The sequence below is a fragment of the Ursus americanus genome, chromosome 7 (assembly GCF_024610735.1).
Source record: "Ursus americanus isolate L20-20 chromosome 7, mUrsAme1.1.p, whole genome shotgun sequence".
Classification (NCBI taxonomy): Eukaryota; Metazoa; Chordata; class Mammalia; order Carnivora; family Ursidae; genus Ursus; species Ursus americanus.
Window position 1 is genome coordinate 60,335,685 of NC_142133.1, and position 26,595 is coordinate 60,362,279.

Consider the following 26,595-nt stretch of genomic DNA (forward strand, 5'->3'; position numbering starts at 1 on the left):
CACAGATGAAAAAATTAAGACTTCAGAATGAGTCTTGTTCCAGGGGCAGGACCAGGACTAGAACTCGGGTCTCCCCAAAAGATCTGCAATCGGTATTGGCTATTGATTATACTGTACATTAAGTACTTAGCCTAGTGGAAATCTCAGTGTTTAAAAAATCATCCACAACAAACCAATTCAAAATTGGGCAAAGGACTTGAGTAGATATTTCTCCAAAGAAGATACACACATGGGTGGATTAGCCCATGAAAAGAGACTCCACATCATTAGTAATTAGGAAAATGCAAATCAAAACCACAATGAGATACCACTTCACACCTATTAGGATGGTTATCACCAAAAAAAAGGCAGTGGGGGAGAGTAATAAGTATCAGTGAGGATGTTATAAAATTAGAACCTAGCAAGCCACTGGTGGGAACGTAAAATGGTGCAACCACTGTGGGGAACAGTTTGACAAGTTCTCCTGGTTACACGGAATCATCATACGATCCAGTAGGTCCACTTCTATGTATATTCCCTGAAGAAATCAAAGCAGGGTCCCCAACAACTGCTTGTGCACCAATATTCATGGCAGCATTATTCACAGCAGATGGAAACCTAAATGTCCATCAACAGATGAATGAATAAGCAAAAGGCGGTCTCTATACATACAATGGAATATTATTCAGTCTTAAAAAGGAAGGACATTCTGGCACACGCTGCAACAGGGATGAACCCTGAAAACATCAGGCTAAGTGAAATAAGCCAGACACAAAAGGACAAACACTATATGAGTCCACTTACATGAAGTACCACAAATAGGCAAATTCACAGAGACTGAAAGTGGAACGAAGGTTGCCAGGGGCTGGGTGAGGGGAGAGATGAATGGGAAATTATCGTTTAATGGGTATGGAGTATGTTTGAAATGATGACAAGTTCTGGAAATGGTTAGTGGTCAGGGCTGTACATCACCATGAATATACTCAATACCACTAAAGTATATACTTCAAAATAGTTAAAATGGTAAATTTTGTGTTATGTATATTTTACCACAACTGAAAAAAAAAAAAGATACAATTGAACAAAAAAATCAGCCATGTGAATTATGGGCTGAGGGTCTCATGAAAAGCAGCAATAAAATATTGCTGTACTGATGGAATTAAGAACAGACATTTCATTCACGTTAAAAAAAAAAAAAAAGCACCAAACAACTGAAAATTCCAAGTTTCCTGGTCAAGATGACCAAACCCTAAGGGAAAACTGTGTAAGAGGTTACAAGCAGGTGACGGCAAGGTCTGACTTGCTCTCTGGGGCTGTTCCTCAGGCCAAAAGTGAATGCTTTAAAAACATGCTATACCTCGTTGTCCAGCTAACCTGGAGTGTTTTGGCCACAAAGAGGCTTTTCTTTTTTCAACAAGTTAAATAATATGTCAGACTCTCAATGCTTGGATAGTTTTTTCTTTTAAACTTGGCAAAAAGGACCCTTCAAAAGGCATGTGTAAAGACATTTGGGTTAGAAATAACAAACCTGTAACCCTCCCAAGGTGCCGTGTTTATTTGAACATGTGATGATGCTATTGTTCAAATAAACACACTCAGCTTTCTCTCCCTTTCCAACGGCCGTAGCACAGACGCTCCGCAAATGAATGTGCACGGTAGCAATGCTTAGTGTTGAAAAGTGGTTTCTATTATACAGTCACTTCTGAGATGTGCAAAAAATGCCTCCTGTGCTAAGCATTTTCCCACTTGTTATTTCTTCAGCTTCCGAAGAATCCCCATAAAAGCCAATCAAGCCCACTTGAGTCATCCAGAGACACCGCAAGTCATCTCAATCCCTGCACCCTCTGAAATCCAACATGATCATCAGGTATAAATTATCAAATGCAAATCTGGGCTCCAGGAGTCTGAGTTCCATTTCTAGTTAATATTTGTACGAAAAGAGCTAAAAGAACTAGCTGCGAGCTTGAGCCCCAGCACCATCACCAAAAAAGTGCATTGTGACAAAACACGGAAGGTTCTACCTAGAGAACAATCTTGAGATGTAAGAGGGTGGGTTCTCCAGGGACCTGGACAAAACATCGGAGAAGGTCTGAGATATTGTCCGGTTGGGAAAAGGAGCATCACCTAGAGCAGCACTTCTAAGCTTCGGCACTGTTGACATTTTGGACCCGATACTTCTTTGTTGTAGGGGCGGTCTTGTGCACTGCAGGATGTTTACAGGCATCCCTGGCATCTGCCCACGACATGCCAGAAGTACCCCCCACCATGGGGGCGCCTGGGTGGCACAGCGGTTAAGCGTCTGCCTTCAGCTCAGGGTGTGATCCCGGCGTTATGGGATCGAGCCCCACATCAGGCTCCTCCACTATGAGCCTGCTTCTTCCTCTCCCACTCCCCCTGCTTGTGTTCCCTCTCTCACTGGCTGTCTCTATCTCTGTCGAATAAATGAATAAAATCTTAAAAAAAAAAAAAAAGTACCCCCCCCCATGGACCACTGCTAATGTCTGACATTGCCAAATGTCTCTTGGCAGGAAGTGGGGGACCAAACTTCCCCATGTGGAGAACCATTACCCAAACTCGGCTTTCCCTTCCCGTCTGCATGATGGGCGTGAACCAGAGACTGCAGAGTAACGGAGGGGACCAAGCATGTGCCACCTGGCATATGCCTGCTAGATGCACGTGACGAAAAAGGAAGAGGCCAGAGCGAGGGGAAGGAAATGCAATGGAATTGTGGGAGCCAAAGGAAGAGAGAGTTTTAGCTTTGCTATCCCAGTTAATGAATTCATTTTATTTTATTCCTATGTTATTTCCCAGTATGTCAACTTCTCTAGTACGCTGTAGGTGCTTTCAAATATCACATTCCTTAGTCAAAACCTAGGCGCTCTAGGTGCCTAGGGCTTGAAGCCGAGGTGTAACAAAGTTCAGGACAGAGATTATGTTATCAGAGAGCCAGGATGAGAGTTGTGTGAAGGGTATGGACAACTCAGTATCATTCGAGTATACCTTATTTTGAAGACTGTATTCTCAAGTCCTTTCAAAATGCTTAATATTAATCACAAGTAGAACTTAATTGGAATAAGGATGGATCTGTGTAAATATATATCCCATTTCACTTCATCTAGAAAAACAATTCAAATTTATGTCCTATTACTAGTATCACCCTTGCATATAGCTGTGCAGACTATGGAATGGAATGTTTTTGTTTGTTTTTTGTTTTGTTTTGCCTTTTTTTTTTTTTTTTTTTTGAGAGAGAGAGAGAGAGAGGAAGAGCATGGTGGGGACAGGCAGAGGGAGAGAGACAGAAAGTCTCAAGCAGACTCCACACTGAGTCCAGAGCTTGATGCGGGGCTCGATCCTACATCCCCAAAATCAGGGTTGAGCCGAAACCAACAGTCAGATGCTTAACTTCTGTTTTGGGATCTGAACTACATTTCAAAGCTGACAAAAGTCAGTAATAGTCATCTGACTGCCTGGGGTACTGCCTGCACTGTAGAAACCAGCTTGTTGACCTAGGGAGGGAAGGGGAAAATTATCTGGAGACCCTGACACATATCCCTTGAAATTCAGGGGACATGATGAACAAAGATACTTTCTGACTGTCCCCCTGGAAAACTCTGAAGGCAGGAGGCCAGCCACAGCAGGCTAAACTGGTAGGGTAAAGAGAGAAGGCAGCCCTGCACGCAGGCATTTGATGCTATCCTTGGTGACCCTGCCCAAGAGGCTGTCTAACAGGTGAGCAAATGCCAGGTTTAAGAGAGAAAGGAAAGAAGGTAGGAAAGTTACAAAGAGTTAACATATTTTGATTATACAGCATTTATAAATCATTTCCTAATACAGCGTCAGACTCAGTAAATCTCGAAAGTATCATTAAATAACGATAATGCATCTTTTTAGAACCCTTTTGTTATGAACTAATAATACCTTAGATCTTTGCTACCCTGTGGGTGATCCTGGCCCAGCAGGATCCCACCGCCAGGAGCTTGTTAGGAATGCAGAATCTCAGGCCCCATCCCAGAACTCCCAAATCGGAACCTGCATTTTGTCAAGATTTCTGGGCACGGAAGGGTGATGAGCACTGGCTTAGACTACAGGTCCTCTATCAGAGCCATATCTAACAATGACCAACATCGTTGGCTTTCACAACACACACACCCAAAACACACCCAAGCATTATGATCCAGGAGGCTAGGGGTGTAGGCTGGGCTTCTGTACCTTTCAGTAATCCATAGGACATTCTCCTGTAGAACCAGGACTAAGAACCACTGATTTAGGGATTGGAAAAGGCAGACAAGTCAGATTTCAGCCAGAGCTCCTAACTACGATCCTACCTCCCTCACCCCCATAAACATTTTCATACAGGTGAATCCACTTCCCCTTCTGGAGGCTTCATTAAGTCACCGCCAACCTCTAACAAAACGTACAATTAGCTACACTTTTGTCTCAGGATTGATGAGGAACCCCATTCAAAATGATCACACAGGACAAAAAGGGCACACCCAATGGAGACACGCAAAGCAAGACAGGTTGAAAAGATACTGGACGCCTCCAACTTGAACCTTGTCCACGGCTGCCTGGGATGTGTCAGTTTGACTCAGCACTGACTTGTCAGGAGGGCTTGTTATTTGTGAATGAAGATGAAAGGAACCATTCACCAGCCACCAGCAAATTGTTAGGTTTTCTTGTCTAGATTTTGTCTTGAGGGAAGAGAGAACAGGACCTGATTTAAATCAGACCCTGATTCAGCCGCTGTTATTACTGCATACCCAAATATTCAAACTCAGCCACCACTGGAGGAGATCAAATTTCAAATAACCAGCTAAAATAAAGCCCAAGCTCTTGAATCCCACCCTGATTTCTACGATAGACTATTAGGCAAATTGGACACTATTAGTCCCTCGTGCAGTATGTTTCTAAGAGTTAATTTCCTTAAACGAGTTCCCTCAGAATTCTGAAGTTTTCAAGTGACTGCCAGGTAAAAAGAAGAAACACTTCTGGCAGAAAACGGTCTATAATATGATGAAGTTTGACATAAGGGAAATGATAATTACTGTATGAACAGCACAGTCAGAAGGTCTTTTACCAAATAAGGTTATGATTTCTGCAGCGAATGTGTTTCAATAAGAGGATATTTTCAGCCTGAAGAGTTAGCTTCTTTTTCAAAACGGGTATAATACAGAGTAAATTCTGTTTAATGCTAATTCATCTATTTACCAAGTACACAACTGTGGCGTGAATGTTATTTTTTTTTTTCTTTTCCATACAACGTCATGGTTTTCTGGGCACATTACGGCACTCTCAGATGTTTCTAATTACCCTCTGTGTACACCCAATAAAACAGCTGGCTCGAAATGTTATTAATACCACAAGAAGATCCAGAGGGCTCATAAATTTCTTCAGAAAGGGACAATGCAGTGGCAAAAAGTGACATATTCTAATCTTGCTAAATAACACTAGTTAAGAATGTTCCAGGGCACTTCCTAATGTGCCAGAAAGAAGGGCAGTGGTCTGCCTTCCCTACTGTAAAAAATCTCAATGTCACATTTCCTTTTCACCTCTTCTAAGGAAAATTTGATGAAAATCAGGTTGAGTTTTTGCACTAGGAAAGCTTAGAAACTCTTCATAATCCAGAACAAATTTTTATTGAATCTGATGGGCATCTAAAGTTTGGTCTCAGAGTGAAGAAATCTCTCATTACTGCCCAAAGTTTTCATTTTTCCCACCAAATCTGACAAAAGCCAACACTGCAGCCATGCCAGGTTTTTTTTTTTTTTTTTGGTAATCATTGCATGAGTGTAAATTCAAGATAATGGTGTTGAGCATTCCTTAAACCCCTACTCTTCCACTAGATAGAAAATCAAGTTTCTTTTTTTTTAATCAAGTTTCAATAAGTGTATCAATGACAGCATTACATTAAATTGGCAAAGGAAGTGCATCTGGCTCTTCTCATTTTGTTTGTGATATAACTTTGGAGACTCAATCTCAAACTTCCTAACTAACTTTATCCTTCCCCATTTGGTAGTTATTTTATTTTCCTGGACTGTGTAACATGAAGATGACTGTGTGGCTGCCCTCAAAAACATTTTCATATCATCTGTGATGTTAATTCCAGAAGGTTTTTCCAATACACAAATGCATTATTCCTCCTCCACTTGGAAAAAATAAATATACCTTGATACTAAAAGGTGATAGAAAGGTTTGACTCTTATACTACAGACGCAAAATCGAGCCCAACGTATATGCCAATAAGTGCTGCAGATATATACCATAACTCATAAATGTGAATTCAGTATTTATGTTAAGTCCAACTTCCTTAAATTTACTATAACTGAGGAGCCCAGAGGTAAATTACACAATGACAGCAAAGTGAGTAGCACAAAGCAGGATCAAATGTTATAATCGTCCATCACTGGAGATGCCCCCATCTATGCACGATGATTACTTTTCCTCCTGACTGCGGCTTTCAGTTCCAAAATGTGCTACACTATTTAAATGCTTTCACTCTTGCCAGCAGGCTTGGCAATAGGCAAGAGCTTCCTGGGTAAGCCAGTGAACCCCTCAAGGAGGAGCAGATCCAAGGCAGAGGGAACATAGTGCTACCACACTGTCTCCACCATATGACAATGATACCCGACATTACTTTGTATGCAGTCTAACCTGCCCGGAGCTAGCCTAGATGTGAGCAAGTACAGAGCCTTCTGTGCACTAGGAACAGAGGACCAAACTGGAGGAGGAAGAGAAACATCCTTCTATGTCTTTTTATTTTTTTTTCTCCAAGAACAGGGGGGAGGGGAGGGGCAGAAGGAGAGAGAGAATCTTAAGCAGGCTCCACGCCCAGTGCAGAGCCTGACGCGGGACTCAATCTCATGACCCTAAAATCATGACTCGAGCTGAAATCAAGAGTTGGATGCTTAACTGACTGAGCCACCCAGGCGCCCCTGTGTCTTTTTTGAAGACGGTATGTCATCAGGATCAGGAAATGAAGGAACCATTGTCTCTGTGATACAAAGGGAACATACCCTATCCAAACTCCAGACGATGTAAGCACACTGCCTCGTATCACAGGACATAGAGGTTGTGAATTAAAAAGATTGGTTATGTTTGGGAAAGACAAAGTTCTTCTTGAAATCAATCCAAGGAATCCATATACGCCCTCGGTCTGCTCCTTCTCATAAGCCTCAGGAAAGCGCTGAAAGAAGGTCAGGTCATTATTGGATTCATTTTACTAGTTTGGAATCAGACAGGTTAAATCACCAGCCCAGGGTTCCAGAGCTATCAGTAGTACCCCTGAGCTAGACCACCAGTGCCAACTGACAAGGTAATTGCTAGAAGGAGAAAAGAAGAAGAAAAGCTGCACACACAGAAGCATGTGAAACAGAGCTTGAAGATGTTCCTTAAGAGATGAAGGAACGGGGAGCAGGAGCAGCTAAAGGTATAGGAATCTAACTGCCCTTGGCCATGAGTAGGAAGTACACCACAGTCAGTGTTCCAAACTCCACACAAAATACTACGAAGGTGTCCTTTTTCATGCATCTTGTAGTCACTGGACTATGTTCTCCTATTCTGTGTCCCCAAACTCTATAAAGCCTGCTCAGACGGTTATGGCACTGCTGTGATTTCAGGCGCCTGAGGATTCATGATGAAGCTGTACTGGGTAAAAGCCCTGTGCCACCATTACAGGTACCCGCATAATTTGTTCTGTCAACCAAGATACCATAAGCATTTCTAAAGTAAGGCACCGTGCCGGCACCAGGGAGACCAACAAAAAGCAGACAGGTCCCTGTCCCCAAGCAGTTTAGAATTCAGTGGAATAAACAAGTATGACAACAAATGAGGGAAATGAGGCTTCGTCACATGACCAGCGCTTGGCTGACTCCTGACAAAGCAGCGAGGGACTGCCCAGACACACTGGGTGGGGAAATGCACCTGCCAGGCAGAACCAGCTGTGTGAACAGAGGCACAGAACGCTCGGCGCGTCTGGGGACCTTTGGTAACCCGGAGCCTTGGTTCGGCAGAAGCAGAGATTAAGGTCAAGTTAAGGCCAGGGAGCCAGGCGGCAGCTTATCCTCAAAGACCCAGCATGCTAAGCTAAGTAGTCTGGTTTTCCAAAGTTCAACCCATGTGCTCAAGCTGAGTGACTCGGAAAGAATACACACTTTGAGACACTGCGTTACAGACTCCGAGGAATTCTGAAAGGTCATTTATTCTAGGCTAGCCAGCATAACCCCATTAAGGAGTCCCAGCCACCCCCATGATACAGGCCAGGCATGGCTTACACGGAACGATCGATCATACATGCCTTTCTCACAGAGCTAGCAAACTGCTGAACCCTTTTACCTATGGTTGTTTTTCTTTTCTTTTCTTTCCCTTTTATTTTCTTCCTTCCTTCCTCTCACTTTTTCTTTCTTTATCTTTCTTTTTTTCTCTCTCCCTCCCTCCCTCTCTCTCTTTTCCTTTCTTTCTTTCCCTTTCTTTTCTTTTCTTTCTTTCTTTCTTTTTTTCTCTTCTCTTCTCTTTTCTTTTTTCTTTCTCTGTCCTGACTACAGACATACTTTCTTATACAACCATTCTGATGCCCCTCACCTTCTTAGCTTCAAAGATCTTCCTCTTCAACCAAAAGGACCTCATTCTCTCCTGATTTTGGCTCTTAGCATCAACTTATTGCCTCTCCTTGGTCCAACTAACCCCTAGAATCACCTTTCCATGCAGCCTTCCTCCACACCAGACCCTCTCCCTAACCACAAACACACAAACATGCACACACGCATGCATACACACACACATATTTGCCCTCACAACCAGTACTCTTTCCATTAAAAGCAAGCTCCATACCAAAATCATAGGATCTGTCTTACATAAAATATTGGAGAAATAGGCAACACAGTTTCTTTGGTAATTCTTTCCTATATCGAAGACCCTATACTTTTCATCATAAATAACCAAGATTCCTTCTGCAATAATTCCAGGACCATTTTTACACCAAGAGACATGCCTGCCTCCATCCTCTGTATCTGAGGCTCTTTATCTACAGATGTTATTAACAGGATTCCCTGACACTCGTGTGTGTGTGTGTGTGTGTGTGTGTATGCACCTATATACAGATCAATAAAACCTAATCCAAGAAGACATATAGGGCAAATTTGCCTGAACGCTCCAAGCACCAGCCCTCTGGAGATGAACCACAAGTGAAATAAAACAAACACAGTGACGGAGTTAGATTATACAGTTTGTGATGTTCCCTCCCAGAGCTCACTACTCACTCCACTCAAGTCTCTGCTCGAACGTCCTCTCACCAGAGAGCCCTTCCAGACGGCTCTAAAATAACAATCTGTACCTTCCGCCACCCCTCCCATCTCTACCCCCTCTCCCAAGTTTCTATTTCTTCTTAGCAGTTATCATCACTTGGCATATGTCCAACGTCCCTTACATGTAGTATATGGTGGTAGTACACGTTGGACAGTAGTGTATACTCACACTGTAGCTTTTTTTTTTAATTGTGGTGAAATACATGTAACATAAAATTTACTGTCTTAACCATTTCTAACTGTACAGGTCTGTAGTGTCAGGTCCATTCAGACTATTGAGTATTCTCTCTCCAGAACTTTTTCATCTTGCAAAACTGGAGCTCTCTACCCATTAAACAGCACTTCCCCATTTACCCCCTTGGCAAACACCATTCTCTCTCCCTCTATGAATCCAACTACCTAGGTAACTCCTACATATAGAATCCTATGCCATTTGTTACTTTGTGACTGGCCCGTTTCACTTAGCATAATACCATCAAGGTTCACTCACATTATTCAGCCACACTGTAGTATTTTACTGTTGCAGGGGCAAGTGTCTGTTTTGTTCATTGCTGTATTCCTAGTGCCTACATCAATCCTCGGCACACAATAGGTGCTCGATAAATATGTTAAATAAATTAATGTTCCTAATAATACCTCCACAGCTCAAATAAAATAAACAAGAAAATGCTTTACATTATGGCATTTATTCAGTATCAGAAAATATTTTCAGAAGATTAAATATATTTGGTCATAATTTCTTTGATAAGTTCTTAAGCATTCCAAATTGCTCAAATGAAAGGCAACTGCTTTCTTGTAGTTTTGTATTAGATCATGTTTAAAAACATAAAATCTATTCAATGCATCAAGGGGAAAGTACACGCACCAGTTAATCAAAGAGTGGTCTGCTGCTGTTTCACGGGTTTTCATGTTGGATAAACATCAAGGGGTCCAAACGAAGACAACTGGCAGAGGACGAAAGACCCACGGCCTGAACTAAGTTGCCAGAAAAAAAAAAATCCTAATGCTTCCCCCCTCCCTGCGCAGTTATTGGTTTACTGATTGCCTCCGTGAGAGGAACTGTTCTCCCCTCCTTACGAAGGATCCTACATGAGTGTAACACAATGAAATGTTTCCGTTCCTCAAAAACTCTTCAGGACAAAGTTGGTTTTGTGAGACAGATGGGGGAAATTCCCAATGCAGAGCAGCAAGCCAACCCCAAAACTGTTAAAAGCGGCTAGGGGTTGTCATCTATTATGCGCTGTTCAAAAGTTTATTTATGCTATTAAAACCCTAGTTTCCTGCCTTAAAAAAACGGAAAACGTCCCTCTTTTTTCAAAATGATAAATATCTCTGTACCCCTTTCAGAGAACTTTAATAAGTTCTGAAAAAGTCCAAATTCCTCAGCTTGGAATTCAAGGTGCTCTCCAGCCTTGCCCCAGCCTACCTTCCCAGACTTGTCACGTACCATATCATTACCTTTCGTGCTTTGTACGGTTAAGTCAAACTACCCTCACTTCTCAGCAACGTCCTGTGTCTTCTTGTCCCCACCCGTACTTCGAACAGGTAAATCCTTCCCTCCCATATCAGCTTTACCCCCTTCTATTTTCCGTCCATCTACATTTTGGAACTTAACCAACGTTTCAAGCCCCACTGCCCCCATCAATCTCTAATCAGGCCACGCACATTTGCCCAGCTCCCACTACGAGCCAACATGGGTAGCAGCTGGGATGACATGGTGAACTGAACAGGGAAGTCACACGCCATTCCTTTTCTCTCAAAGTACCCCTCCCTCAGCTGGACATGGTATCTCCTTCTCCGGGCTTCTGCGAAACATCTTCTACCTTGATTTAGATTTATTTACACAGACTCCTCATCTCCGCAAAGCAAAAGCTCTCAGGGGACAGCTTTATGATTTGTCTTGGAAACTCTAGTACAGTGTTTTATATATACTCACTTGGCAACACGGAGAGCAGGGGGTATCTGAACTCTGGGACAGAAAACCAAAGTGAGAGTCACCTTTAATCAAACCACCAGGGCCGTGGTACTCACATCCACAGAATATGAACGCTATAATTTACCTCTCTCAGAGGAAGTAAGCATCAAATGAAGTAACATATGGGAACATACTTTTTAAATTATCAAACAATTTTTATAATTATTCACTTGATGCTGATGGAAACTAAGTCCCCTGTAACTCCTTAGAGAAAGCAGCATCATATAAACCAAATGTGTTATTTTAGCCATCATGATTGCTTTTCACTGGTTCTACAAATAAGTTCTGCCACGGACAGTATGATTTTATTTCAAATATTCTAATTGTGACAACATGAATTCCTGTGTTCTTCTTATTAGAGGAACTTACGACTCTATAAACAATTTTAAAAATACCAGAAGGTCATCTTCATTATATCCCTGTGAGTGGAAAGAATCCATTAAAACAACAGTGGTTAACCTGCTGGCCCACCCAACTGGGAATCTGTTCCCATTTTTTAAAAAGGCAAAGGTGGGGAGAGCAAAGACGCAAAGCTCAGAATGTCACAAAAAAAGTTATTATAATTAGAAATCTGCTTTAAAGGAAATGCCATTTAATGTAAATATTCTGTTACATCATACCAATATCATGTTCATAAAAATGAATTTATTTTCCCTTGGATATCATCCTCATTCAGGCCTCACAGTCAGTGGAAATAATACTTAGATTTCCCCAACTGGGGGTGCCTGCCTGGCTCAATCAAGGGGTTGATCTTAGGGTTGTGAGTTCGAGCCCCATGTTAAGTGTGGAGATTACTTAAAAATAAAAGCTTAAAAAAAAGAAAAAGAAAAAGATTTCCCCAACTGAATACTCAAGAACAGACAATGTGCTAAATAGTCATGAAAAATACACCTGCCTCTCACATCTAAACAGCCCAGATTCACATCACCATAGACCAGAAAGACTACCACAAAAGCACAAAAAAAGGAAGAAATGAATATCACCCCTGTGTCTGCTAAAGAACCACCCTCTGTAATCCATTACCTATTTTGTGTAGTCAGTGAGCTGAGCCCAAGAGGCTCTCAAGCCAAAAATACGCCCAATGGCCATGATGAAGCCAGAACTGCAACCCGGGACTGTTGGTCTCTTGGCTGCCTATCAGACCACCCGTCCTTCCCACAGAACCCAACTCCATGAGGTCCTTCACCTGTGTCCCCCTACACGTTGTGGTCAGACCCCAGGAAAGCAAGTAAACAGATGACCTAAGGAGATCTATGTTCTAGTCCTAGCTAACAGATGTGCTGTGTAACTAAGTCAAGTTCACTTATACCACTACCTAAGTTCCCTTATCAAAAAAATGTTAACAATATTATGTGTCCCACTTCCTTCAAAAAGAACAGAAAACAAACCTATAAATCACCATGGAAATGTTCAAAATTATTTCTGTGTTCTGATTATTTTTTTTAAAGATTTTATTTATTTATTTGAGAGAGAATGAGAGAGACAGAGCATGAAAGGGGTGAGGTTCAGAGGGAGAAGCAGACTCCCCTCTTAGCAGGGAGCCCCATGTGGGACTCGATCCTGGGACTCTAGGATCATGACCTGAGCCGAAGGCAGTCGCTTAATCAACCGAGCCACCCAGGTGCCCCTGTGTTCTGATTATTAAAATGGATTATTTAGTTAAGATGCCTTGACTCTGAAGTCCACGTGGTTTTCCCAGTATTATTTTGACTCCTGGGAGCAGGGGTCAGCAAACTATGCCACTCAGGTCAAATCTGGCCCACTGAAGGTTTTGTACAGGGCCACACCCATGCTTGCACATACCGTCTATGGCTGCTTGCAAGGCCACTGCAGAGCTGACTAGTTGCACACCGTACAGTTTGTGTTGCAAAGTCTCAAGTATTTACTATCTGGCCCTTTACAGAAGTTTGCCAGTCCCCCAACATCTTACATACCATCTTACATTCCCCAAAGAGAGAAGCTAACAAATTATGATGAATTTTGAATTTTCCCCAAGCTGTTCTATTTTCCATATACATGTCTTATTTGTCAAAAGATTTAATATATCATCGGCAAATACAAATAGAGAGGAAAACCATCAAGTTAGAAAGCCACTTTTTTGTAAGTCATAAAGCTATACTAAACCAACTAAGTCCACAAAGATATAGGTCTAAAAAATGAATTTCTAAAATTCTCTGTATTTCTGAAGAATCATAATCTGTGAGTTCTACAGAATTACCCTTCTTCGATTTAAAAAATGTAAAACGTCTCCCTCAAATTATCCAATATTTGAATTTAAATAAAAAGAAGAGGGAAAATAGCTGAGGATATAAATGAAGTATTTCCCAGGATTTCCAATGTGAAACTTTTATTACCAAGCCCTCTCTGTCTCTCTCTTTTAAATTACTCTGCCAATCCTTTTGTGGCAGAGTTGAGTTCTGGTTTTGAAATTTTTTTTGTGTAAATAAGTTTGCTCCATGTTATATTGTGAATAGGCTATGTGTATCCTGTTCCTAAACATCTGCTTAAATGCCAGACAGGAAAGTGTGCAGCATGTTTTAACAAGTAGACTTCCTCTGTTTCTCAAAGCCTTCAAATATTTAGTTTCAAAATGAATACATTGTAAGCCAAAAAATTACCACCCATCCGATTACTTTGTCATTCCTACTGTAAAGATTTATGAAAAATGCAAGGAGGTGGAGGAGCCGACACTGTTGGTGGAGCTGGGAAACCCATGAGAGCAAGGAAGGCAATCAAGAAAAGTAAAAGTGGGAAAAAGCCATTAAGCCCGTAACAACCTCCTGGGAACTGCCTTTTCTCTTCCCCTCATTGTCTACAACCCTTCAGAAAATAATATTACTTGTTACTCATTAAAAGTCCTAAGATTTCAGAGGTCACAAAACATAAGCTATTTATTTTATGGATGAGACAAAACTGAGGTCCAGAAACAGTAAGTGTCACAGCCTGTGGATTAGGCAGTTAGTGGCAGGACCAGGACCAGAATCTAGATTCCCGATCGGCGGTTCAACACACTTCCCATGAGACTCGGCTCTCTGCCCTGCGAAGCGTAATGTGCCACTTGGCACCTACCAGCTAAATTCTTTTTAAAATATGCCCAAACACCCCTATCATAGCCAGGAAATTCACAATACCCTTTTAAATAGTATCTATGGGCACATGTTTTTTCCAAGTACAGACTATCAAGAATACTGCTTTCACCTCAGAAGCAGCAGCAGTCAAAATAAAGCAGGAGAATAATCAAAGAGCTAATAAGGACTTCAGGCTGTCCCCTTGTATTTTGTCTTGATGATCATCAGTTTCAAAGAGACACCCTCTCTCCTACCCCCCAGACGCACACACTCAAGACTAAACAGCAATATTCCATAAAAAGACCAGATCTAGCCAGTGTTATTATCTGTCTGACATTTGGGTTATTCTTGTGAGTAACTCATAAAGTAATGTGGGTGTCTGTGATTATTTGAGTACACATGGCAAACCATAATTGGTAAAAAAAATAATAAAAGACATTTTTCCGTGACAAAAATACTGTATTGCATGACAACATGGCAGGGTGACAGCACTCAGTGGACCGCAATACTTTCTCCCTTTACAAAAAAGTAAAAACAACACAAAATTTTTTAAAGTAAAGAGCTTCCTTTTCAGTAACCCCCATAGTTCATATTTAAATTAGTTATGAAAGATTAAAAGGTTTTGAGAGCTGACAGTAAGCCACTAGCATTTTTCCCCTAAATCCCTGTCATATATCAATTTATAATTCAGCCTTTTGATACAGAGCAGAAATGTGGCGAAAGATGCAAGTCCGTATTTCTTTCTACAATTGAAATGCAGTTTTTGACAATTTTTAGTATTTTTTTAGAACATGACTGTTCATCAAGTAAAAATTTTAACTTCATCACCACTATCCCCATTTTGTAACATGAGTCAGATCTAATGCAAATTCTCCTTATGACCGAGCAGATAAAAATCTGAGACTGATCAGTACAAGTTGTGTGCTAGGGTCTTAATCGAAAACCGATTCCCTTCTATCCTATTGATACCTCCCATCACCACGGGCTGCGTAAATGATAAGCAATAAGGGGCAATATTCTAGCTGCCGTTGCTCCAAGAAGCCAAACAGCAGGTTAAAAATTATTCTGAAAGTTATTTAAAGGAGCTCACGAAAGAAGCATATTCCAGACTCATAGACAGAAACCCATTCAAGCAGAGAGCAGTGTGAGTGGAGGAGGATGTCTAAACGCTCCGATCTCCTGAAACTCTCTTCAGCAAGGACAGTTAGGGACTGTGGAGGAACTCACCCACTCGGAAGTTCGTGGCCGTCAGGGTGTCGGCAGCATGACCATTCTCACTAATGAGAGTGGTGGTGTTCCCCTTCTCACAGCTGTTCTGACAGCTGCCCTTGGTGCAGGTCACTTTACAGATGCTCGGAGTAAAGACCACCTTGATGCGGCCAGTGTGGTTACTCACTAGGAGCGGAGGCAGGGAGAAAAAGAACAACAAACACATCAGCTTAGTATCCATGAACGTGCCTTGGAAGGTTTAAAAAAAAAAAAAAAAAGGAAAAAAGAAAGGAAAGGAGAGGGGGAACGAGAGAGCCCACAACCCGACAGGTTTAAGGAAAGAGGGAAGCCTTTAGTTCTCGCTGCTCTGTATCCAGTGGTGTCTCTGAAACAGGAGTAGGAAGCTTAGCAAACAGAACTCTGGGATGCACTCCAAAACCACATTTGAAGTCGAGTCACTGGAGTGGGATTACTAACCACAATGCTGCACTTTATTCACGGGCAGACAAAGAGCAATACGGAGGGCACGACATGAAAAGAGCCAACCCTGACAGGCAGATGTAATGCAAAGAGGTTGGCCATGCACCTCGTGGTGAATAAACTCTTGTGTCCTCAACTTGCATACTTTCCCTGTTTCTCCACTTATTAAGTCACTATTTGCAGTCCGACCCCTGGAAATGTTTTAGGCATGCGGCATGTCTGAAAACATCTGTCTCAAATCTCCTGGCACTCTTAGCTGAAGTGATCAAATCCTGTGACGCAGCTGTGGGAGCCCATTTCTTTTTCACAACTCTGGGGCGTTATTTCTCCATATTAATTTATGCAACCTGTATTTTGTTTTACTGTCAACAGGGTCCGTCTAAGAAACAGGGAGGCCAGGTCACGAGGCTCAAGGGTTGCCTCTGTGCGAGGAGCATCCTGGAGCCCTCGCTGCTGCCCTTCACAGGCCACCTCAAGCAGGTATTTCCTGCATCCACGTGGCCCTCTCCTTAAAACCAGATGCTATAACCTGACTGCACAGCAGAGGCAGCAGAGTATCACAAAATGGGCACTGATCTCAAAGCCAGACTCACTTATAATCCTGGCTCAGCCGTGTGACTTTGGACATGTCATTTCACCTTTTCTACAAAACATGAGAGAATTGCCACTGATGTTCTAACTAATTCTAATTTTCAATGTCTCCATCAGGAGTCAGCAAACTGTGGCCCGGGGATGAAATCTGGCCCACTACCTGCTTTTACAAATAAAGTTTTATTGGAACACAGCCACACTTCCTCCTTTACATAATATCTATGGCTGCTTTTGTACTGCAATAGCAGAGCTGCAGAGAATGTGTGAGCTCACCCAGAACTGCCCTTTATGGCCAAGTCCCAAACTAGACTCGATGGCAAAGTGCAATACAGAAACTCCAGTCTGGCTTCTACATCTATGATATGCCCCCACCCACGTCCTTCCTCTTTCCAGGAGCCTAGGCAGAAAGCAAAGACGGCAGCAGCAGCTGGAGACAGATGGTTCATCTCTGAGACTAAGAGTGGTAGGAAGTAGTGCCCGTCCTATTGCCACTGTCTTACCTTAGTGGCCAAAGGAGAGACCAGCTCTGGGTCAGCCTTTCTGTGGCCATCCCCTGACTACCAGAAGCAATTCTGCCCCTATAAACTGCCTTGGTCTGACCAAGATTATATTTTCAGGAAATCATCTCCAAGAGGCCTCTACAGGTCCTCAACAAAATAAACTGTGGTCATATCTGATCTTGGAAACAAAAAAAAAACCTTAACAACAACAACATTAGCACTTCAAAGCTGGAACTGGGGCCCAAAGGTCCTCTGACACAACGTTTATTTAAACATCTCTAGTGACAGGGAGCTCATTACCCACTGAGATTGCACATTCTAGTTATAAGCTGTTCCTGGCAAGTTCTCTTTCTTCCTGAGCTCAAGCGTGGCAGTTGCACCCATTAATCCTGACCCCGCTCCCCATGGTCTCACAATCTAACAATGCCTCTTCCACATGATAGCCCTTCAACTACTCAAAGAGAACTACCAAGTAAGCAAAGAAAGCTCAGGTTAGCAGGAACTTGAAGAGGTCAGCTTGGGTTGGCCCTCTCATTTAACACAAGAAAACGATTCTTCCAGAAGAGAAATAGCCTCAGTTCTTTTCAAATGTTTTTCCAAGACGATTTCCCATTTTCATTCAGTGGTCCTAACACAAGAGATCAGGACACATAGTGTGAAGTAGGGAGATATCCTAGAGGCCAACCAGATCTTCCAGCACCTTGCAAGATGGCACCTAGAAACTTTTACTATAATGGGCCAAATAATAAATATTTTAAGGCTATAGGCCTGATAGACTCTGTTGGCAAGTATTTAACTCTGTTGTAGCAGCGGGGAAAGCAGACTGTCAAAAACAATATGTAAATGAATGGTTGTGGCTGTGTTCCAGTAAAACTTTATTTAAAGAAACAGTTTGCCAACCGCTGCTTTGAATGCTTATACAACATTTAAAATTTTTGAGTGTACCCAGAAATTTAAAAAACTACAATAGAATGTTAATTCCACAATCATGCAAAATTCATATAGCTCAACTTATTTTTTTTTACAGTAGCACACGCACTCACACCCACACACCCACAAACCAGCTCACACTCTAAACTGTCAGACCATGCTTACAAATTATCTTGAGAATACTTTGTGTATCTAAGTGTGTGGAGCCCATTTAAAAAAAATAGAGAGACAACATTGTCCCACTTCAAAAGAATATGAACTTCTATTTTTTCTGGCTCTTGGTACAATAATGAAATTAAAAATGGTGTGCCAACTATTTTGTCTTCTCTGGCATTAACTCATGGCACCAGCAGCTGCCATGCAGATGCTCAGACCGTCACCTAAATTATGCTCACTTAGGCGAAGAGAGACATCCAAAGAAAGCGAGCACTTAATCATTATTCCCATTTCACCTCTCAGCTACAGTAGTCACTTTATAGGCACTGGAGATTCTCCGGGTCTATTGTTTTTAAAAACTTATTCTATTTCTTTGCCAAAAAAATTTTTTTTGGCCTGGAATCATTTGGATTTTCAAAAGGCGGAGACAGTTTCATATAACTTAATTCTGATTTTTACAATGTTCACATCTTCCTGGAAGAAGACACATTTTATTCCATATTTCCCTTTGTGTTTTACTAACATTCTGCTATAAAGTAGTCTAATTCTAAAGCAGACACAATCTCAGCGGGTCCTCTTGTCTTCACAAAGCATTGATTTCTTCATTATAATTAGCTTTTGTTTTCCACATCAATCTCAAAATCTGTACTGAAAAATTCACAACTTCTTTTGACGTTACATGGTCATTTGTAGCTCTCATAAGATCTCTGTAAATATTAAATGGGTTAGAAAATACACTCTCCCATCCCCTTGTAAAATCATTCCTATGTATCTACTAGAGTATCATGTACAGTTTAACCTTCAAAGTACCCAAGAGTAAGGTAAACCGCTATGAGTTTCAAATTCCTCACATGTGACAAGCTCAAGATAATACCAATCACCGGTCAAGAGTTTAGTGGGAATTCACCAACAGACACAGTGACCTTTCCTCCAGAGACCCCTTGGCCTGTACGAGGCATCTTCCTCAAATGCTTCGAGTAAATTAATACTCAAGAACCCCACATGCCTGCATACAGGAGGCACCTAATAAATGCAGAATACATGAAGTGACCTCAAGGAAGACTGTCAAACCCCACGGAGATCATGGATTTGCAGGCTGCTGGAGGACATTCTGGTCTAAGGCCTTGCTTCAGCAGCGAGGAGACTGAAGACCATGGTGAAATTAGTGGTCAAAGACCATCTCTGGAGCGCTAATAGCTGATTAAGAATTACAATCTGGGGGGCTCCTGGATGGCTCAGTCGGTTAAGCCTCTGCTGTCGGCTCAGGTCATGATCCCAGGGTCCTGGGATCGAGCCCCATGTTGGGCTCCTGCTCAGCAGGGAGCCTGCTTCTCCCTCTGCCTCTCCCCGCCCCCCCCCCAGCTTGTGCTCTCTCTCTCACTCACTCTCTTGCAAATAAAAAAAAAAAAATTACAAATCTGGAAAGCAAAAGTCAGGCCACTCAGGAGTTAACAGGGAAAATTGCTGACAGAGCCTTCATGCTTGGTCTCTCTGATGAAAAAAATGTAATTTTTAGATCTCCGTAGGTAAATCAGCCCCAGAAATCTTAAGCAAGTGCTTTCAAATGTTGCATTTTAGAGGCCTTGGCTAGAAACATAGATTGCCTGGAGCCGTGTAGCACCACAATCGGGCCTCCTAGTCAGTCAGTCAGTCAGTCAAGACACTCAAGAGTCAACATCCTGTCTGCAGGTTCTGCCAGACCCTGTGCGAATTTAAACCTCCAAGAAAAGGCACTGGCAGATGGTTTAAAACAAACCACAGATATTCGGAGTGTATGGTGAATGGGATGGAAGTGAAGTCGATATCCTCCCAATAGGAAAAGCTTTCACTTCTGCTTCCCAATCACGCATGACAGAGAAAAACTCAAAAATGTGAAAATTGTTCTTGACAAATGGACTTCAGTGTGGAGAAGAGCCCAGCTGCCATCTTTCAGTCATTAGCCTAGGATGGGACCAAAAGTGAAGGCAGCCAAAGAAATAAATAGAACAAGTTCAAGACTCACATCAGATGTCATGCACAAATCGAGTCTCCTCCACATTCATCCAGAATGCTGGGACAGCACATCAGCGTTCATCCAACTTCAACAACAGGGACCAACTAGCACAGGCAATGTCCTCGGCAAAGGAGAAGCACCTCCTCTGTGGTTAAAAGCCATTACCCTGCCCATTGACTGAGGCTGCTTAAAGAGACTTCGGAGCTGATTCAATACACAGGTCACGTGAGAAACGGAGCAGAGAGCTCATTCTCCTGCTGCAGTCCACTGCTTGCCCGAAGGCCAAGAGTTCTTTGAAGGACAAATCATAAAAGTATTAAATAATGCTTAGAATAACAGGAGTTTATTGTTCTGCTCTCCAGCTTGCTTAACTCCTTACGGACTATTAAAATAATTCCCTCAGAATACTGTGTTCCTTGAGAAAGGTGCCATGCAAACAAGCTAGAATCAGATCTATTACTTCATCGGGTGGCTCCACTCCTGGAATACCTTCCGAGAGGGAAACTCAGATGAGATTTCTAGTTGTGATGTGAGTACCTCCTCAGATAAGACTCTACGAATTACATTCCAGTACCATTTCTTGAGGTTTTTTCCAAGTAGATGTAACTAAATGAAGAAGTAGAGGAAGAACCACATGCTGCACAGCTGATACACATTAAAGGAAGACCATGTGAATTTCCTCTCCACTCAATTCTCCATTAATATCCACTTAAGGCAACTGTGTCAGTTACTTATCTCTCTCACACCTATATCCAAAATTTCCTTTCCTTTTTATACATTTAAGGAGATAAACTCGTCTTTGCCTGTCTATGGGTCCAGTAAATCATTTCACGTAAGAGTAAGTTTCTGGATATATTCTGAATTCCTTACAGAATGGCCTACCGCTCATCAAAAAACAGGCATCAAGTGTACACCATGTTTGAAAATGTGAATATAGTCCCCAAAATATCCACTTGGGCAGAAATGCAGCAGCAACCTAGTCACACAATCTTATATTACCTCACTCCCTGATTCACTAAGAAAATAAAAGCTCTAAAGACCCAGATCACCAACTTACCCAGATCTGTAGCTGTCCTGCCTTCCCCCTGATGAAAGATGGGGTAATGGATCCCTTCCTTTCTTACAGACTCAAAGACTTGATCTCTTCTCATCTGCATTCACATGCAAACGCGTTGCACTCTTGCCCAAATATCAAGAATACCACTCCTTATTGTCTCCATTCTTCTCTACTGCAGGTCATGCTCTATTTCTCTGCTCTCCTTACAGCAAAATTCCTCAAAAGAGCTGCTCTACTGGCTGTCTCCGCTGCCTCCCCAACCATTCTCTTTGGAACCTGTTGCAGTTAAAGTTGTTGCTGTCCATACTTCACCAAAACTGCCCTTGTGAAGGTCACCAGGGTCTCCGCATTGCTAAATTCCATGGCAAATTCTCTGGGTCTTTCTTCCTCGAACACTCAGCCTCTCTGACACATAAGGACACTGCTTCATGATATGCTTTCACCACTGGGCTCCTAGGTCACTCTACTCTTTCATGGATCTCTCCTACCTTGCTGGCCACTGCTCCTCATTGGATATATTCTGAGCTCCTTACAGGATTGCCTACCGCTCAGGTAGGCATCTGGCGGAGGGCCCCAGAGCTCAGTCTGTAGCCTTCTCTTTTCTATACTGACTTCCTGGATGAGATCATCCTGTTCGATCTCATGGATTTAAAGACTATCTACAAACTATGTATAGAAAATGTCTAACTCTAGCCTGGACCACCTCTACCGTGTGTGTGTGTTCAACTAAGCAACCAACGGTCCAGTTGTTGATGGGCCTTTCCTAAGTAAATATCTAATGTCTAACAGACACCTCAAACAAAATCTATTCAAAATTAAGCTTTGATTCCTTCCTGTACCCACATACAAATTTGCTCTTCTTCAAGTCTTCCCTCATCTCAGAAATGGCAAGCCTATTCTTGGCTGGGGCAAGGGGCGCTGTCCATCTGAGACTCAATACAATAGCAAATCCTGTTAGCTCTCTTTCCAGAAGGTAACAATTTCTCACTACTTCCATGAAGAACACTCTGGTACAATCCACCATCATTTTCAGTCTGGATTATTTCAACAGTCTCCTAAACCCTGCTTTCACCTTTGCCCACCTGCAATTTATTCTCCCCACAGCACTCAGGGTACCTTTTCTAATTTATGTCCGTGAGATCGTAGCACTCCTCCTTTCCGTGGCTTCCCATCTCAATCAGAACAGAAGCCAAAGGTCTCACAATGGCCAAGAGGGGCGTCCACAGCTGCAGTCTCTGACCTCATCTCCCACAATCATCCTCAACCCATTCACTCTGGCTTCCGTGCTATACTGCGCATGCTTCTGTCCCAGGCCCTTGCACCTGCTGTTCCCTCCACCTAGAACACTCTTCCTCTGCTATATGCAGCTTCCTCCCTCACCTCCTTCAAGACTTCTCCAGAATGTCAGCTCATGAGGAGGCCTTTCCTAATGACCTTCATAAAACTGCAATAGCCCCACACATTACCTCTCTCCCATACCTTGCCATTTCCTATTTATTATAAACATACTTTATATATTTATATGTATATTTTATATATTTATATATACTTTATATACTTATATATACACTTTATATATTTATATGTATATATAAATAGTATATATAACTATACGTTTATATAATGTGTTTGATTATCATCCTGAGAACACAAACTTCATGACAGCAGGAATATATCTGGTCACTGTCCTATGCCCAACATGTTTCTCATAGTAAGTGCTCAAGAACAATAACAATGAACAAACTTCACTGAAAGAAATTAAACAAATAATATTTATCTATGGGTTAATTGCCAGTAGTGTTAAAATAGTAAAGAATACTTCTATTAAACCTTTAGCCCTAAAGCATACTTGCTGTATGCTGTATTTGTCAAAGAGAAATGTTTTAGCCATAAAAGTTTCAAATCAAGCAAAAACACAGTTGTTATGCAGGAAACCCTGCAGTCATTACAAAACACAGTTTTCCCAAAATCATTAAAACATTACCCAAAAATGGCCAATGACATAAAAAAGTGAAAATTTTCACTTAAACATGCCAATGAGAGAATAACTGAATAAACAGGAAGTAGAAATTTCTCAAACACTCTTTCAAAAGAAAAACAATTATTTGCTCCCAAAGTTTCACAACATATTATGCAGAAGTCAAACTGACACGTGATAGAAACCTCCTTTAATTTTGTAAATAAGAGTTACGATGACGTGTAAGGAGTTTTTAAACCCATTTTTTATTTACTAAGTATCCATTCCCTTTGTCAGGCAAAGAACTAGGAAATTGAAAACACTACTACCGAGATTCTGTGAGCCCGATATGAATTGCCACTGGGCCATAAAACCCACCCAATAACCCACCCATGTTGGGGGGCACCTGGGTGCTCAGTCAGTTAAATGTCAGACTCTTGGTTTCGCCTCAGGTCATGATCTCAGGGTCATGAGATCAAGCCCCATGTCAGGGCTCAGTACCAAGACTGCTTGAGATGCTCTTCCTTTCCCTCCCCTCTCTGTCCCTCCCCCTGCTCACACACCTGCATGCAATCTCTCTCACAAACAAATAAATAAAATCTTATGAAATACATGTTGCTTCCCAGCTCAGGGAGACTGGCCAAGAGACTAGCCAGAGATTCACCAACAAAGATGGTAGATTTCGTCCCAAATTTCCATATGTTTCAGGAGTCAGGTCTAATTTCCTATTTCATTCAGTCCTTGTTTTACCTCGACTCAAGACATAAACTCTCAGATTGTCACCTGTCACCTGTCACATTTTCTCAGCCTTCAATTTTGCCCTGCCAACCGGACTCCACTGCCCCAGGAGGACTCCCAACAACACACCTTGAGACCATGGACTTTGTCTTCATACTTCCTTTTTCTCCTTGGGGTTTCTACTCTTTAAATACCAACCATAAGTTCTCTTCTCTAAAAAATATTTGCTAAAAGATCCTATTTTTATCTGTGGAACAAAATCAAGTATGTTTGAAGTTGTAATATATTTTACAGTCAAAAGACTAATTTTTCCCCAATAAGCTGCTCACCTAGCAGGATGTGGTCCAGTGTTTGGGGAAAGAAATAACAGTCGGTACTAACAGTAGAAAACCAGCAAAACAAACCAATGACTTTTTGACATTTTCATATTTTGACCTTTTTTTGGTAAAATAATTTCTTTAACATCCCCTGAGGGGATTCAACCATCCAGACATATCTCAGCTAACAGTTAAGGAATACCCAGAAAAGTTCAGGACAGATTCCAGACTGCAGTCTAGGGAAAGACATGACCTGGCATCTCAGTCCTGGCATCCTGCAACTGCACCAGGCTGTTTCATAGAGGTTCCTTTGACATGATTTTAAAAACTGTCCTGTCTAGAACATACCTGGAAATCTCTGCTCCTAATCTTGAATACTGAGGAACCTACCATTGCCAATCTATCCAAAAAGGATGGTAGCATTTGAAATGCTGTGACACATCCCCGGTTTCCTGGGTGGCTCAGCTGGTTAAGCGTCTCTTGGTTTTGGCCCAGGTCATGAACTCATGGGTCATGAGATGGAGCCCTGCATCAGGCTCCCTGCTCAGTGGGGAGTCTACTTGAAGATTCTCTCCCTCTGCCCCTCTCCCCACTCATGCTCTTACACTCTCTCTCTCAAATAAATAAATCTTAAAAAGAGAGAGAGAGAGAAACACATCCCCAAGGTGATAGGACTTAACTCAGTTCATAACATAAAAAGAAGCAAAGAAAAAGGGGGGGGGGGAGGGACTCAATTCTGAATAGAGAATGTAAGGCACCACCCGGATCTACAATCCTGACAATTACAGGAACCATACTTGGGGAGGGTTGAGTGAGTTTGTCCAGGGAGTTGTTTTGTTTTTCTTTTTTGGCATCAACATTCAAGATGCTACTCCCTCGAAGAGTTTGTCTCCCAAGGGAGAAATACCATTTAAAAGATGCATTTTTTCATGTGAGTATCTCTACCTCCCTTAAAAAACCCTTGCTGGTCTTTGCAGCAGCACAGCTCGAGATCTCACACCCATCCACGGGAGGACAGTCTTCCTACAACTGATAAGAGAGGACTTCACTGCTGTCCCTGAACCCAGAGAACAAGGTGCAGAGCAGTGAACACTTATGTGTCTTCTAGCTCTAGGCCCCATACAATCTGGCTAACTGGCACAGTCCCCTTACAGAAAGCATGGGTTAGATATGCTTCACATGATTCGAATTTTCTGTGCCTTAATTTTGGAACAGAATTAGGTTTTATTTATCCCCACATTTGTTGTTTTTCCAAAGAGAAGTAAATGGAGGCATTTGTTATCAGTCTATCACTCATCATTTCCATAAATAACATCTGTTTGTTTGTATGTGGAGAAGCAAGTCTGACTGAAAAGACGGATTATCTACTGGGCTATTTGTTTACCAAGGAACAAATTTCATGACTTATCACAGGCTCGATTAAGTAGGGGCCACTTCTCCTGAGGGTCCTAGATTATATCTACCATATGCTTTGAGAATTAGGATTCCATATAATTTACATACTGGTAATGACAAATATTTTTGACAAATATTTTTTTTAAGATTTTATTTATTTATTAGACAGAGATAGAGACAGCCAATGAGAGAGGGAACACAAGCAGGGGGAGTGGGAGAGGAAGAAGCAGGCTCATAGCAGAGGAGCCTGATGTGGGGCTCGATCCCATAATGCCAGGATCACGCCCTGAGCTGAAGGCAGATGCTTAACCGCTGTGCCACCCAGGCGCCCCTTAACAAATATTTCTGACAACATCAAACTCCTTAAAAGAAAGTTGAGATCCTTTCCCATCTAAACCAAATCTAGCCTCATATCCTGCAGCATTCCATGCAGAGCCTGGGCATTAGCTGAACCAAACTGCCCAACGGTCCTCGCTCACATGCCTACTTGCTTCACACGGTTTTCTCCCTTAGAAAACCTTTCTTCATTTTTCTCCACCTTTCATCCTCTTGAACCAATCCACTTATCCCCTCCCTATACATTTTTCAGCAACCTAGGCATGCCAGTTTGGACAGTGCATCTCTCCATTTTCCCCTGGCTTTTAGCACATAAGTCTATTTATGTATATTTTCCTACTTTACTAATCTTCTTTTGGCCTCAATCAAGCCCAAGAAAACAGTTTGTATTCTTTTCCTCCTTCTCTATTTGTAACAAACATCCCACCTGGTGGTTTTCCTTCTTTGGGAACAAGAAAAGATTATGTGGTGGGAGGGGAGTGCCATGGGAGAGAATGCAGGGGTAGGAAATGAAGAGAAGTGAATCAAGGGTAGTATGAATTCAGGCGAGGAATACATAGGCATTCCACTGTCTACTGCAAGGGCAAAGAAGCAACTTTTACTCAAACTAATAAC

At 42.0% G+C, this 26,595-nt stretch overlaps 1 protein-coding gene across 7 annotated transcripts in view; it reads right to left on the reverse strand.

Annotated features, from left to right (window-relative positions):
* The window catches only part of LTBP1 (latent transforming growth factor beta binding protein 1), a 403,697-nt gene that overhangs the window by 219,889 nt on the left and 157,213 nt on the right, over window positions 1-26,595 (reverse strand). For 4 of the 7 annotated variants that reach the window (XM_045809100.2, XM_045809101.2, XM_045809099.2 and 1 more), the window contains exon 5: window positions 15,549-15,716. The exons of 1 other annotated variant lie outside the window; for it this stretch is intronic. In XM_045809100.2, the coding sequence (XP_045665056.2) occupies window positions 15,549-15,716 (168 nt within the window). Of the gene's footprint in view, window positions 1-15,548; window positions 15,941-26,595 lie in introns of those variants that run through there. 2 more of the 7 variants (XM_045809104.2, XM_045809105.2) reach the window with 2 other exon arrangements.